Source organism: Trichomonas vaginalis, chromosome IV (assembly GCF_026262505.1).
Source record: "Trichomonas vaginalis G3 chromosome IV, whole genome shotgun sequence".
Taxonomy (NCBI): Eukaryota; Parabasalia; order Trichomonadida; family Trichomonadidae; genus Trichomonas; species Trichomonas vaginalis.
The window spans coordinates 1,113,856-1,128,821 of NC_067206.1; the positions used below are offsets into that span (position 1 = coordinate 1,113,856).

General features: G+C 34.4%; 3 protein-coding genes and 6 pseudogenes across 9 annotated transcripts, besides 7 other annotated features; 1 reads left to right on the top strand and 8 right to left on the bottom strand.

Annotated features, from left to right (window-relative positions):
• Nucleotides 1-8,470: part of a mobile genetic element that runs on past the window's edge.
• Nucleotides 194-1,426, bottom strand: TVAGG3_0006750 (annotated as a pseudogene). The gene has a single exon. A coding segment is annotated over exon 1 (1,233 nt).
• On the bottom strand, nucleotides 1,455-1,934 carry TVAGG3_0006760 (uncharacterized protein; the record flags this gene model as incomplete). Its single annotated transcript, XM_051219801.1, has 1 exon — nucleotides 1,455-1,934. One exon carries the CDS (start codon nucleotides 1,932-1,934, stop codon nucleotides 1,455-1,457), a length of 480 nt encoding a protein of 159 aa, XP_051104787.1.
• On the bottom strand, nucleotides 3,419-4,446 carry TVAGG3_0006770 (annotated as a pseudogene). The gene has a single exon. A coding segment is annotated over exon 1 (1,028 nt).
• TVAGG3_0006780 (protein of unknown function, DUF4106 family) lies at nucleotides 4,821-5,147 on the bottom strand (the record flags this gene model as incomplete). The annotated part of the gene is made up of 1 exon (XM_051219802.1): nucleotides 4,821-5,147. The coding sequence occupies one exon, from the start codon at nucleotides 5,145-5,147 to the stop codon at nucleotides 4,821-4,823; it is 327 nt and encodes a 108-aa protein (XP_051104788.1).
• On the bottom strand, nucleotides 5,465-6,062 carry TVAGG3_0006790 (annotated as a pseudogene). Its single transcript has one exon. A coding segment is annotated over exon 1 (598 nt).
• Nucleotides 6,226-7,484, bottom strand: TVAGG3_0006800 (annotated as a pseudogene). Its single transcript has one exon. A coding segment is annotated over exon 1 (1,259 nt).
• Nucleotides 8,396-8,470: a terminal%2Cinverted (terminal inverted repeat of Maverick-3 transposon ID:TVAGG3_0006610).
• Nucleotides 8,471-9,571: 1,101 nt separating this feature from the next.
• Nucleotides 9,572-9,608: a mobile genetic element.
• Nucleotides 9,572-9,608: a terminal%2Cinverted (terminal inverted repeat of Banshee-A3 transposon ID:TVAGG3_0006810).
• A 466-nt stretch (nucleotides 9,609-10,074) lies between these two features.
• Nucleotides 10,075-11,269: a mobile genetic element.
• Nucleotides 11,270-11,515: 246 nt separating this feature from the next.
• Nucleotides 11,516-11,957: a terminal%2Cinverted (terminal inverted repeat of Maverick-1C transposon ID:TVAGG3_0006830).
• Nucleotides 11,516-14,966: part of a mobile genetic element that runs on past the window's edge.
• On the bottom strand, nucleotides 11,958-12,203 carry TVAGG3_0006840 (protein of unknown function, DUF4107 family; the record flags this gene model as incomplete). Its single annotated transcript, XM_051219803.1, has 1 exon — nucleotides 11,958-12,203. One exon carries the CDS (start codon nucleotides 12,201-12,203, stop codon nucleotides 11,958-11,960), a length of 246 nt encoding a protein of 81 aa, XP_051104789.1.
• TVAGG3_0006850 lies at nucleotides 12,710-13,490 on the bottom strand (annotated as a pseudogene). The gene has a single exon. A coding segment is annotated over exon 1 (781 nt).
• TVAGG3_0006860 lies at nucleotides 13,641-13,985 on the top strand (annotated as a pseudogene). Its single transcript has one exon. A coding segment is annotated over exon 1 (345 nt).

Genomic DNA, 14,966 nt, shown 5'->3' on the forward strand with positions numbered 1-14,966 from the left:
TAGTCACAATAGCAAACTTAACTGGTTCGATGTTCCAAAACTTTGCTGAATGAAGACTTTTCAAAATGGTAGAAGTAAACATTCAAATATGTGAATGGGTCTAGTTCTTCTTTAAGTCCTGACATGTACTTGTTTACTGAGATGAATTTCGTCATCTTTTTCTATCGGATAAAAAAATATTTTTTTTTAAAATTTACTCAGAAAAATTTTTCTTTGTATATACACCATTCTGTACGTCTAAAAGACTTTTGACATTTGCCAAGAATGTACGTTTAGACGCTGCCATATAACCATATTCTTGACAAATATTGTTTATACGAATCGTACAATGACCTTTCATCTAATGACACAAAAGTCAGTTTCATCTATGAACAGTTCATATACACTCTTTGTTTGCTTCTAACAATGTTTGTCTCTCTTCGGTAGTGGAATTTGTCTTGGATTGAACTTTGAAATATCTAATGTCATAAAATATGAGAACAAGTGGTTGTAAAAGTCAGATGTCAAAGTTTCTGCTAAGTCGTCAAAATATTCTGTATCTTGCATATGAGCTTCTGACGTTCTGACAACTACATATCTTCTGTCGAACTTTTCTAACTTCATCGGAACAGCATTGTTTGAAACCATAACGAAGTTTGCAACATTTTCACAAACTCTTTGGTCTTTATATTTTCTTTCAACAACTCCAACTTTGTCTGTATAAGACTCTTCAAAGCATCTGAGTTCAAAACTTTTGTTGTATCTATACTTTGAAGTTCATTGCAAACTATAAGTTTCATATTCTCAATAGAAGAGTTAAATTTACCGCAGATGTTTTTCTAAGTTTGTCATATTCGGGTTCGAATAACCTCTAACAGTTTGCACAAAATATCTGTAAAGAACGTGTTCTTACCTGTTCCTGTTTTCCAATTATAATGAGAGCAGTTTCATTCTTAGCACTTGGATGTTGTAAGATGTTTGCAAACCAACATAAGATATACTCATAGACTCTTTCGTTTCCATTGCATATAATTTCTTTGACATGGTCTAACCAAGCTTCTATAACATTTTCTTTCCATTCTACTTGTTCGTATTTATATCCAGTGAAGATAGAATAAAGTTTGGAGATGGTGTATAGAACTTTATACACGAACTGAAAAATCTTCAAGTTTGACAATAAGATATCCCAAGCATCTAACATCTTCATACCAACTTGTACGACTTTTATTTTCTTAAGTTTCTGTTTACATTCTTGTTCTGAAACTATTGTCGCTTTAGGTTTGTTAAAGACTACATCCCATTCTTTCATAACATAACATTCTGGGGCAGAGTCGACATAAATGACTAAACGTTTCAAATTCTCGACTGCTTTGTTATAGTCTCGAAATGGACACATATTTCTGAATGTTTGGAAGTCATAAAAATCTGAAACATCTATTCTGTACATTTTTATAAAAATAAAAAAAATATTTTTTTTATTCTTGACTTTGTTGTTGCATTTGTTGTTCTTGAGCTATTTGTTGTTCTTGAGCTATTTGTTGTTGAAGTTGTTCTTGTAATACAATACTTTCACCAGTTGCATCTTCCAATTCGAAACTTTCTGCCGTCATTGACAAATACATAGGACATAAAAGTTTTACAGGAACAAAGTTTGCGTCAACTAATGTCAACGTTATACTTGCCAAAGTGTTTGAGTTCACTAAGGTTGAAAATTCTGCATTCGAATGAACAATAGGCAAACCAGCAGAGAAAGTGTTGTTTATACGCATGAGTATCTTTTGGTCATAGTAGTTTCTGTCGACATTCGAATAGCACTTTGAACCTAAGTTTGAAACAATATATAAAATAGGTGTACTTAAAGTCAATGGAACAGACATTCCTTGTATGACACCTTTTCCTGTTATAGGAAACTGTTGGTAGTAAAAACCAGATATAAGTTTTGTATTATAGCTCATATTGTTTATAGTAAACTCAGTCGGACATCCAAACATAATGAAACCTGCTCTAGTTGCAGCACATGTTACACCCGTACTTAAAGTATTAAATAAGTCAACAAAACCTGTTGGTGGTATATCTGAGTAAGTATCTTCAAAGGAGTATTTTTTACCATTCACAACAATAAAATCTTCTGGTGTCAAAAAGAGCAAAACAGGCTTTAGTCGTCATTGTGTTTAAGGTTAGTTTACAATATCGTCCTTGAGGACTTTGTAAGTTTGTTGTTATAGAATTATATGACTCAGGGTTTTTAGTCGTAATAGTATAAACCATTGTGTCTTCTGCATTTACTTAGCAAATAAATTTTAATGAAATGTTGTGGTCGTCAAATATTTTTATAACGTCTGGGAAACTATATTTTAAGTTCAACGTTTCACCTCCTTTCATAACGTATATCTTGTCAATGACATTATATGAAACACCACAGCAACTAACGTCGGGTTCTATTTCTTTGATGTTTATATCGTCTGCCTCTGTCAAAAGTTTCAATAGTTCTTTCAAAACTTCATGAGGTGCAATGACATATGAGTTCACTTTTACAGGGTTGTGTTCGACCAAGTTTAACATTATACCTAAAGCTTGACAAATCTTCTCCTGAGTTTGAAGTTTGTCTTTCAGTTGTTGGTAGTCGTTTCGAATATCTGCAACAGAACTTAAGTCTCTGCTAACTTCAGGGTATGTTGGTTGTTCTTTTACAGGAACTATTGTTATACCATCTTCGTCTTCGTATGGTTTCCCCACTTCAACATCTCTTTCTTTGACATTGACAATAACACTTTGACTGTTTGTTTGAGTTGGTGAATTTAACTTCACATCTGCCATCGCCATTAAACCTTTTGAAACACTTACGCTTCTATTTTTTCGGAAATGACATTTTACTTAGAATAAAAAGATGGACGTATTCGGATATCTCTTCGAATTGAAGCAGAACAAAGTTTACACACACAAACAATACAAATACATTGACAGAATAGTTCTTTATACAAACAATGGTAAATGTTATAGAATAGCAGTCTTTGCTGAACCAAAATATTTTCATAAAGCAAAGAAAGTTGGTATAACTGAAATGGTGAAAGTTCTTGAAGCAGACAAAAATATAACAACAAAACTTACAGATATTTCTAAAGGTAAGTTTATAATACAATATTATGTCAAAACTGGCGTACTGTCAATATTTGACGGAGAGAAGTCAGTTCAAGAACAACTTACTGACCTGCTGCCAAAATCTGCTCGATGGAAGCTGTCGTTATGCCAATCTGAGGAGCTCCAGCAGGTTTCATCGAACGAATCTTCAAAAGAGCATCTTCCGTGAAAAGTGCTATTGGTTTTGTAAACTTCTTTGCTCTCAGTTCATATGGACCGTCTCTGTCACCAGTATATTGTATTTGTACAGTACCAACAGTTGAAATACCACCCATAAAGTCTTCTGAGTCAGCAAATGGAATGCCAAGCCAAAAGTTTGAACGGTCTCCATTTGTATATTGAGTTTTTTTGACTTCCTGTATGGGTCCATACTTTCACATATGGCATAATAGAACTTTGCATTTCAGGGTTAATGGTTGTTGTGAAGTTGTTGTTAAAGTTCATAGCATCTAATGTCAAGTTGTATGACCTCATATCCTCAACTGTAGAATATTCTTCTCTTGGATAATATTTGCCATCTATGTTTATATGATATTTAATACCAGGGTTGTAGAAACAAGAATAGTCATTTATAGTTCGTCTGAACAGTACAAACATAGTATCTGCATGTTTCATTGCAGTTGTTAAAGCAATATCTGTTCTTGCACCTGGGTCAGCACTTTGGTTTCCAACTTCACCTGCAAAGTCTTTGACAGATATTTGGTGTATAGGGAACATAAGTGGAACTGCAATATATTTGGCAGCTAAAGCATTTGAAATATCTGGGTCCAACATATAGACTGCAAGTCTGCTTTCTATTCTCTTGCATTCAAATTTTTCGCATGTAAACCTAACTGGGTCCCAAGCAGTTCCAGCAGCATTGAAATAATAGTTTACTTCAGTGTTGAGGTTTGAGAAACCAAAGTCTAAGTCAACTTTGTCTTTGCAAAATTCGGCGAATGACGTTTTATTTGTTCCCTCTACGTCTGTAATAGTGAATGGGTCTTGTGTTGGTGCAATGACTAAGTTATTTTTGCTTGGAGTAAGTTCGATAGAAATTTTTCCTGCCCAGTTTGGCAAGTATCTTAAAAACCTGAAGATGAGGAAAGATGACAAAGGAACTCTAAGTTTCAGTTTTACTTTGGTTACTGCTGCTGCAGTTTGTCCAGAAAGGTTAACATAAACTCCTGGAACGTTAGGGTCAAGTCTTCTTATTTTCTCAATAGTTGCATACTGGTCTGTTTGTTCTCTAGCTTGTGGTTGTACTGAGTTTCTCAAAGCGAACCATTCATAGTTTGCCCATGTTACTGTTTGAACTAAGTCAGAGTTAGAATATATCTTATATCCCATGAAAACTTCTGGAGCATATTGGTATCCGACATAGAAAATTCCATTGCAACCTTTCTTGTCAGACAACTTGGCAGAAGGTTTTATTTCAATGTCTTGTTCCACGTATAAGAATGAGTTGTCAATAGAAATTATATGAAACCTGTCGCAAGCAATATCTACTGTTGTTGAAGAACCTTCTCCAAACTCACCTACATTTCCATAAGAAACAGCAGTTGTATATTCGTAAGTTCCAGGAACTATTTCTGACCTTCTAATGGCATTGTCGCATTCGTTATACCATTCGGAAACATTTCCGTTCATGGCATCCAAAACTGTTGGCGTTATATTCTGAGCGGCGTACATTTCATATGGGTAAAAATATAGAATAGTTGGATTTATGTGTCATAATAGAACCCACGTGGACCAAGCTTTACTTTCTTCCTGACTGAGTTTTTAACTCTTCTTTTTCCTTCATTGCCACTACTTTCACTTTGTTCTTCACTACTTTCACTTTGTTCTACTCTTCTCTTCTTCTTTGGTGTCGCTTTTGGTAACTTGCCCTCTGCTTCAAGTTGTTGCATCTTTGCCTCATGTTCACCTAGTATGTTGTAAATTTCCCATGTCCTTTTTGCCTTTGGGCTCTGGTCGCCCATCTCAGGTAACCTATATCCTAGAAAGATTTTGTCATAGTTTGTATTTGAGTCTTCGCGTATTGTTTGCATGACTCTTTCCTGAGTTTCCGGTTCAAGCTCTTCAAACAGAGCTTGTCCATATGGAATAAGCTCGTTTCCAAATATATGTTTTTGTAGCCATTCTGGTTTTCTTTCCATGTTACCAACAATATCTTTTGTGAATGGAAAAGCTTTTACCCAATGTTTCAGTCTTGCGTCATTTATTTCTGTAGTTGGTTTTATTTTGTCAAGGAACATGTTTTTCAATACTAACATTTCATTTGGTACTGTCCATTTGAGTTTTCTTAAATATTCATCCCTTCTCATTTCATCGTCTGCAAAGTAAGTTTTTATGACATTTTGTAAACTTTCGTTTGCAAGGTCATGTACAATAGGTTCTCTTCCTTCTGTCTCCCTAACTTTCTTTCTAAACTCTTCACCAAATATACCATCTCTATGGTTCTGTGTAGTTCTTTGAGATAAATGTTCTAGAACGTCAGGTGTTATATTTCCTTCAGCCATGTTCATTTCATACTGGTCCAAAATATCTGCATCTTTCATATCTTTCAATGGCATTAAAGCCGCGCTGAAAATACCAGCTAAATCTGGTTCACCATTGACTTCCATTGCGTCTACAACTTCTTGGAATTGTGGTTGTAAGTTTATGAACCACCTATCCGGGTTAGCTTTATGACCCCATCTCATTGTAGTTCCATAGTCTGCAGAAACAAAAGTAGGTTTGTTTCCATATTGGCTAGGTTCTGAATGAACTTTAAACAATGTTTCATTTCTATATGTTTTGTTGAAATTTAACCTTTTATTTTCACCGAGTTCATCCAAAGATTGAACGTTATATGCTCGTAAGTAAAAAGGGTTGTTGTATTTGTGTACATTTTCTTTCAGTTCTTCCATTCTATGCTGAATATTTTCATCTGATGTTGGAGTCTTTTGTATGTCGGCAAACATTTTTCGATATTCTTCTACCATGTCAGCCGAATTTTTCTTAGACTCTTGGAAAGATTCCATATTCACCTCATACTCTTGTTGAGGGTCAAGATTTTTCGGCTGTTCCAAATCTTCATCTAGTTCTGTGAAGTTAGTTTCCAAAGGAGGGACTTGTTCGTTTCCTTCAGGCTCTTCTAGCTGTTGTTGCTGAACTATTTCTTCCATGTCTGGTTGTATCTGAACTTCTTCCTGTGGAGTTTCTTGTACCTCATCTGCTGGCATTTCATATATTCCGAGACCGTTTTTAACAAGTTCCCTATTTAAGTCATCCGCATTCATAAGCCTTTGTTCTTTCGTTCCGTCTCTATTTTTTACGCGTTTCATGAAGATAGTTGAATCATCATTTATCTCTGACACCAAATATCTCGGAGTAAATTCGTTCATGTCATTTGGATGATATGCTATTAAATCATATCCCTTAGCGAGCTTGTATTTTCCAGGTTTGAAATTATATCCCATTTGGTGCTGAACCATAAAGCTAAATAGGTTCGGGTCAGTATTTCCTTCCTTGAACTTTCTAATAGCTTCTTTATATCTGTCACTAAAGTCAAGAGTATCTGGGTAACCATAGTCTTCTTTAAGCATTTTTAAGAAATCTTGGTTTCCTTGTTCTCTACTTCTTTTATGTCCTTGCTCTGTTTGTAGTTGTTGTTGTGCAGGGTTTTGAACTGTTGGTTGCTGTGCTGGTTGTGGAGGTGGTTGTTGTGCAGGGTTTTGAACTGTTGGTTGTGGTGCAGTGTTTTGAACTGTTGGTTGTTGTGTTGGTTGTTGTGTTGGTTTTGGTGCATGCCTGTGTCTGTGTCCATGTGACGATGTAAATGTTTTAGGTAGTCCTGGTGCAGGTGCTTCTCTTGGAGGGTTTGGTGGTATATAGGTTCCACTAGCTAGTATATAAGTTCCACCAGCTGGTATATAAGTTCCACCAGCTGGCACATATGTTCCATCTGCAGCATAATGTCCTACCTGACTTTTCGTTCTTAAGAAAGCATTTACTAGGTCTGTTTTGGTCTGTTGTAACTCTTTTTCTTGACTTTCCACAACAGTTGCTCTAACGGCGTCATAGGCACTTTGAACTGCCTGTCTCGTTGCTGCATCTGTTATTTTCGTCATATTTTGTGCTACTTCTCTTAACTCTTTGTCGAAACCTTCAGACTTCAGTTTCTTTCCAGATGAGAAGTCGTTCACTTGTTTCACCTTACTATGAAGAGCTTCGAAGGCGTTCTTAAAGTCAGCATTTGTTAAAGCTTCATTTGAACTGTCTTCATCCGCTTGTATTTTTGTCCTTATTGACCCTATAAGCTGGGCTGCTTTAGCGTTGGCTTGGGCATCTAACCAGTCATTGTTAGCTTTTATATATTCTGCGCTTTTCATTGCCTTTTGCATGGCTGCGTCGTTATTTTTACTTTCTTGTGCTAAGTTTTCATACTGTACGGTTTGGTTTTGCAACTGTAAAAGTTTTTCTGCCTTTACATTTGCTTCAACTTCTTTTTTATACTCATCGCTATCCATATATGTCTTCAGGGCTTTTTGTTTTATCTCTTCATCTTTCAGTACTTTATATTGAGTAGTATGGTTTTTCAAATTTATGACATCTTGTTCCATTTTTGCTACTTCTGCTGCTTTTTCTGACACTTTTTTCGCATATTCCTCTGTACTTAGTTCTTTCAGTTGTTCTTCTTTCTTCTTTTTCTCTACGTTTAACTCATTGAGTTTCTTTGTGTGTCTGTCATATTCTAGTTTCTTTTCGTTTTCACTTATTTGTTTCTGTATGTCTATGTTTGACTTTTTGACATCTGATATTTGATTTTTGAGTGAACTCAAATTCATTTGACTTTGAGGTTATAGGCTGTTCCGTCTGCAGCTCCACCATAGCCTGCCATTTTTGCTAAAAGTGCCGCTCTTAAACCTCCACTCTGTGCACCAAGAACTCGGTTTAAGAGCATAGGATTGCTTGACATTGTTGCAACATAGTGGGGTCATTCAGCATTTGTTGTTGCAACTGTTGTTGTGGTGTCAGTTTTACTATTGGATGTTTCAATGCTCTCTTCCTCTTACGTATATTCTTACGTAGCTTACGTGGCATTTTAAGTGAAGTTAAAAAGCGGTTTTCGACAGATGTTTATATGACACTTTTTGTTCAGCACAAAAAACTACTCGGTCAAAGTGTTGTCAGTTTTGTAAAATAACCGTCCTATCTCATTCTATAAGGGGGAAAGTCTTCTCAAAGTATACTTCCTTGGAACGCCCGTAACTTTTCCTGTAGCGACGATAGACCCTTACTTGTCCGGACAAAGTTATACTAAACATCTTCGGGGCTAGAGGGCGCAACGCGCCTGGAAGCCCCACTACCTTTTTTTTTTTTTTTTTTTACTGAGTCTATATTTGAATATTTTCTCGAAGAAAATATACTTTTTTAGACATTTCTCAACTATAAAATTTGACATTCGGTTAGCCCTATAATTGAAACATTTTGTAAATATTTATTCTCTCTGATGATTATTCCCCCCTCTGAAATTTCGATGTCAATTTGATAAGAAATTTTATTAAAATTCATTACTAAAGTCTTGCAATATACATTTTTGGAGTTCAAAAATGATGGACAACTGTCAAAAAGTAAACCATAGATTTTTTCAAATTAGCATTCAAAATATTTGGTTTAGATTCTATTTAAATATTATCAAAAATAAAAATCAGACCAATTCTGAATTAATAAAATTGAGAATTATTTTCAATTTTTTGAAATACCATTTAAGGTATTTTATTTCTTTAACTCCAATTTATGCTATATTAACATTTTTAAAGGATATGTGAAATGGCCAAACTGGCTAAGTTAAAAAATATAAAACCAAAAATAATTGTTATAATTTAAATGAAGAAGTAATTTAAAACGATTTTATTTATGATCAAATTTTATATATTTTTTTGGATCAAATCCATTTTAATAGAATTTATATACTATTCATCTATTAGTAAACACTACAGTATATTATTTTTTAAGCTATCTTATTTTTTGAACTTTTATTCAAATCTTTGGTCGCAAGAAGAATTGCATGATAAATAAAAACATTTAATCAAAGTCAATTTTATTTTTCATATTCAAATGGACTGAGTGTTAACATTTAACATTTTTTGCTAATTGTCGTCAAAAATTAGGCGTAAAGCAAAAATTGATATTTCATATGGTTTTATGATAGATAAGCATTATATTCCACTCATTATATTCGTAAATTTTGAGGTTTATCCTTCGCTTTTAAGATCATTGAATTGATTTTTATATAAAATAGTTATATATTAGAAAATAATATGAGTTTATGTGATATTATTTTCAGAAGATTTCATTCTATATGCCTATGAAAAGTACTCTCAAAACTAACTTTTTCCTAATTATAATTAAATCTAGAAATATTGATATTATGTTTAGTATTATTTCATTTTCTCATTCAATTTAGAATTTACAAAATGTCAAAAAATTGAGAGCTGTCACTTTTGATGAATTTCTGTTTATTACAGTGTCAAGTCAACAATCATCAGTTCTCCATTCAAGTACACTCAATTACATACACCAGAGATCAAGTTCGAACACGAAGAGAACACTGTGCATGAATTCCACAGAGGAGATACAAAGTTAGTATGGGTTAGTCGTGTACTGTGGCACTGCGCACCTACTTACCCATTATATGTGAATTTGACACTTTACAAAACCATTAACGTATATTTTACAACACAAACGACAACACTAACTTAACCTTAAATATTTACAAAGCCGCCAACCACTTCACCTCACTAACGAACTCACTAATGAAAAAATAAACGTTCTCATGTTGTAAGACGAGTTACGGAAAGTGAGGTGAACCGAAAAAGTGACACTTATTTGGTCGGATAAATTCCCTATATATTTACTTGTCAAAAAAAATCAGACTTTTTTTGCTTTAAAAAATTTATAAGTTAATTATTGAGAACGAAGGTGAAAGGAAATGGATATCTCTTACCTTTCATTCCTCGAGAAAGTTCAAAAACTTGGGTGCAATCAGAACTGATTGCACCCAAGTTTTTGAACTTTGTATAAGGAATTGTTGGCTATGATGTACTGATCATGAATCAGTACATCATAGCTAACAATTCCTTCGCAAACAGCGGGAAACTTTGTCCGAATAGTTTAACATTCAGACAAAGTTTCCCGCTGTCAGAGAGGGAATGGAAGGGTAAGAGGTATATATTCATAATGTATACCTCTTACTCTTCCATTCCCTCAAGAAAGTTCAAAAACTTGGGTGCAATCAGTTCTGATTGCACCCAAGTTTTTGAACTTTGTATAAGGAATTGTTGGCTATGATGTACTGATCATGAATCAGTACATCATAGCTAACAATTCCTTCGCAAACAGCGGGAAACTTTGTCCGAATAGTTTAACATTCAGACAAAGTTTCCCGCTGTCAGAGAGGGAATGGAAGGGTAAGAGGTATATATTCATAATGTATACCTCTTACCCTTTCATTCCCTCGAGAAAGTTCAAAAACTTGGGTGCAATCAGTTCTGATTGCACCAAGTTTTTGAACTTTGTATAAGGAATTGTTGGCTATGATGTACTGATCATGAATCAGTACATCATAGCCAACAATTCCTTCGCAAACAGCGGGAAACTTTGTCTGAATAGTTTAACATTCAGACAAAGTTTCCCGCTGTCAGAGAGGGAATGGAAGGGTAAGAGGTATATATTCATAATGTATACCTCTTACCTTTCATTCCCTCGAGAAAGTTCAAAAACTTGGGTGCAATCAGTTCTGATTGCACCCAAGTTTTTGAACTTTGTATAAGGAATTGTTGGCTATGATGTACTGATCATGAATCAGTACATCATAGCCAACAATTCCTTCGCAAACAGCGGGAAACTTTGTCTGAATAGTTTAACATTCAGACAAAGTTTCCCGCTGTCAGAGAGGAATGGAAGGGTAAGAGGTATATATTCATAATGTATACCTCTTACCCTTTCATTCCCTCGAGAAAGTTCAAAAACTTGGGTGCAATCAGAACTGATTGCACCCAAGTTTTGAACTTTGTATAAGGAATTGTTGGCTATGATGTACTGATCATGAATCAGTACATCATAGCTAACAATTCCTTCGCAAACAGCGGGAAACTTTGTCCGAATAGTTTAACATTCAGACAAAATAATTTAAAATAATGAAAAAGTTGATTTGTGAATCATTGAAATATTAATGCTGTTTATATATATATATCAGATGATATAAAGATGATTTTTTTAAATAAAAAATAAAATTTAATTTTTTAATTGTTAAATAAGAATAGTAAGCTTGACAAGTAATTTAAGTTTTTGCTTTGTAAAGTTATTTGGTTGGCAAATGCATTGTGTCACTTTTTGTTTGAGTTCACTTTCCGTAATTTGTCTTATGATACTCATAAATTTTCTTCTATATCTTCATCGTCAATTTTAACTCTATTGTAGTCATACTTGAAGTCATAAAGTTTCTCAAGTTTTGAAATGCATAGTCTTGTTAACTTACCTTCATCATCATAAGTTTTTATAAAACTACCATGACAATCTTTATACACAGTCAATGTATAGTCAACTGGTCTAGGATGAAGTGTAAAGAACATGTTATACTCAGGAAGGAAGAATAAATGTTTAAATGTATGTTTGTTATATTTTTCGATTCGAATGAGTTGCTTTTGTTCTGTCATTTACATAAAATTAAAATAAAAAATAAAATAAAAAATAAACTTAAAAATTAATGATATCACCACCCTCACACGTATGAAAACATAGCACAAAAATAAATTTAGGTGAAGTGGTGAGATCTCACCTCTTTTTTCACCTGTTTTTTCACCCTGTTGAATTCATTGCTTTATAACTCTCTTCCTTGGTTTCTTTTTAGTTGCTTTCTTCACGTCTGTCTCCAACTTGACTGTCTTTCTTCTTCGGCCGTAATGATACCAGTTACTTCCACCAGTCAATGGGTCAAATGGTCTTTCGTAAGGGTTTCCATACATTCCATAGGGACCATACGGAAGAACTACTGGTGGAGAAGAAACATTTTCTTTAGTTCCATCGACTCTATTTAAATGCATTGTTTCACCTTTCATCTGGTCATTAAAGTCTTTTGCGTGTTTTGCAAACTCATCGTCCTTTCCTAAAGCATTTTCTGACTCAGTCGCAACCAAATTGGATGCTTTATTTATGAGCCCTATTTTATTTAATCTTAACTTCTTGCAACCCAGCCTCCAATCTTTCCTTTATTTGCATCTAATGTCTTCGAAACCCTTCCTCCACTCATTTTATTTACTGCGTCATAAGCTCCAAGTGCTTTTGCTCCAAATGCTAATGCTTTTGTTCCCATTGCGCCTAAAGCTGCCCAAGCTACCATTTACACCATATTAAAATCATCTCTCTTCAATATTATCTCATAAAAGTTCTCGTTACTGGAGAAAGTCAATGAAACATAAGCGTTCTCACGGGCTTCGCCCTCACCGCTTTGCGGTCTATCTAACTTATTTCTTATATCATCTATTCGCTTCAAAATGTCTGAACAATTGCTAACATCTTCTACAACAGTTATTTCATCATGAATGACCTTCAAAAACAAACTCATTTAATATGCTATTAAAATCATCTCAATAATGAGTCCATCCTTTCCGTCTTTAGGTAGCACAACATCTTTCATTGAAGAAGGCTCGACAAGTCTTATGTTAAACTTACTGACAAAGTTTGTTATACTATAATGCTTCGGCGGCGAATACATGTAGTTTGAAAGACATAATATAGATTCTTCAGCAAATTCACTTATACTGGATTTTATAACAATGTTCTCACGAGACCAAATACCACCAATTGACAATCTTGTAAGCAATCCTGCTGAACCTTCTACTGTAAACGTCGATGGTAACATTCCACGAAGGTCATCTATTGACATCGTTGAGTCACTGTATTTAAATATTTTCTTAAAGCAATCGTCATTATCTAACCATGCAATAGCTTTGAAGTTTTCATTCGAATATACATCTGCTTCATTAAATGTAAAACCTGACTTCTTTGCAGAGATGACTTTAAAATCTATTGCATTTGTTTCAAAATTATATGCTATGGTAACTTCTGAAGGTAATGGATGTCCTTCCGCAGTCAGTTGTTCTCTCACTACCGTTTGAAGCTTTGTATTAAAAACTTTCATGTCATCTCCTGTGTCTAGGTTCACATACACAGCAACAGGAAAACTATCTTGCTTCTTTGTTTCATCATTATACCTCAAAACATTAAAGTTCTTCAATAATATTGTTCTTCCTTGCTGGAATACTTCGAACCTGTCTGATTTCAATAGCTTTCTCACCTCCTACATACTCTACCCAGTGTCTTGGATATTCATAAGTATACTGACTTTCTTGAATTTTGGTTGGTTTCATCATAAATGTTCATAGTATATCTTTATACTCTTGTCAGTTAGACTCGGTGCTATGTTCTGAATATTTCTGACTTGCATTTTTAATGGAGATAAAATGAAGCATTTAATACATGACGTAGATGAAGACATGAATGAAACTACAGACAAACTTAACTCTTCTCTCATTCTTCCTTTCAGTAAGGACTATGAGTTCTGTTCAAATGGTGTTTATTTCTATTGTGGAAAGATGGGGTCAGGAAAGACATTCAACCTCATTCGTCATATACTCATAACAGAGCGTTTAGGAAACGACTCTTACTATGACCAAATCATTATATCAGCAACTTCAGACTCTATGGACTCAACAGCGAAAACATTTATGTCAAAAGTTCAAGCCTCTGTCGTTAAAGTTCCAGACAGTGAACTCATTGAATTTCTTCAACGTTACATTCGACGTAAGAGGAAATATTATGCCATCGTTGAATTTATACAGTCAGGAATGCAAAAGACTTCAGAAGAGATGGAAAGAATTATTGACAAACACCACTTACGTCAATACTCAGGAGTTTACGATATGAAACGACTTACAAACTACATTCTGTCAAAACTTTCAAAATACCCCTTCAAAAAATATCCATCAAACACTTTATTAGTTTGTGACGACTTCGCCGGAAAAGGTTTAGTGTCAAAACCAGACTCACCATTAGCTAACATCATTACTAAAGTCAGACATTACCACTTAACTGTAGCAATACTTATGCAAACATGGAGGTTTTTAGCTTTAAACATAAAACGTCTCATAACTGACTTCGTTATCTTTCAAGGTTTCTCACGTTATGATATTGAACTCATTTGGAAACAGTCAGGTATAACATTACCTTTTGAAGAAATTTGGGAAGCATATAAGTCTCTCATCTCTCCTCGTTCATACCTTGAGATTCATATCATGACTAATACCATTAAAGTCAAAAATATTCCATGGGAAACGACCAACATTGTTTTAAAGTTTAACCTTCAATTGACTGATGGTAAACAAATTCCATGCATCTCTGTCGCCATTTCTGTTAATATTTTTGCTGTCATTCATATCATCCACTTCCACATCCGTTAGCTTTTGAGGATATGCGTTAGAATAGCTGTTCTTAAATGAAGGCTTTTCACCTTTGAGAGCATAAACTCTATAACTTTCTGCATACTTTATGTTTGAACCTCCTGAGCCATCATTGACATAAATTTTTATAGGCTTCCACCCTTTGTTCATGTTCCTGCTTCTTCCCTTAGCTCTTTTGTTCAGTAGTTCTACATCTTTATACACAGCTCCTGTCTCAGTGAATTCAACAATATTTTCATTCTTAGCTTTACATTCAAACCCTTGTCGAGTATATTGTTCATTTCATACATATAAAAGGTTTTTATTCTATATGAAATGAGAAGCAAATCCATCTTAGCTGGTGCCGTTAATGTTCCAATTGAA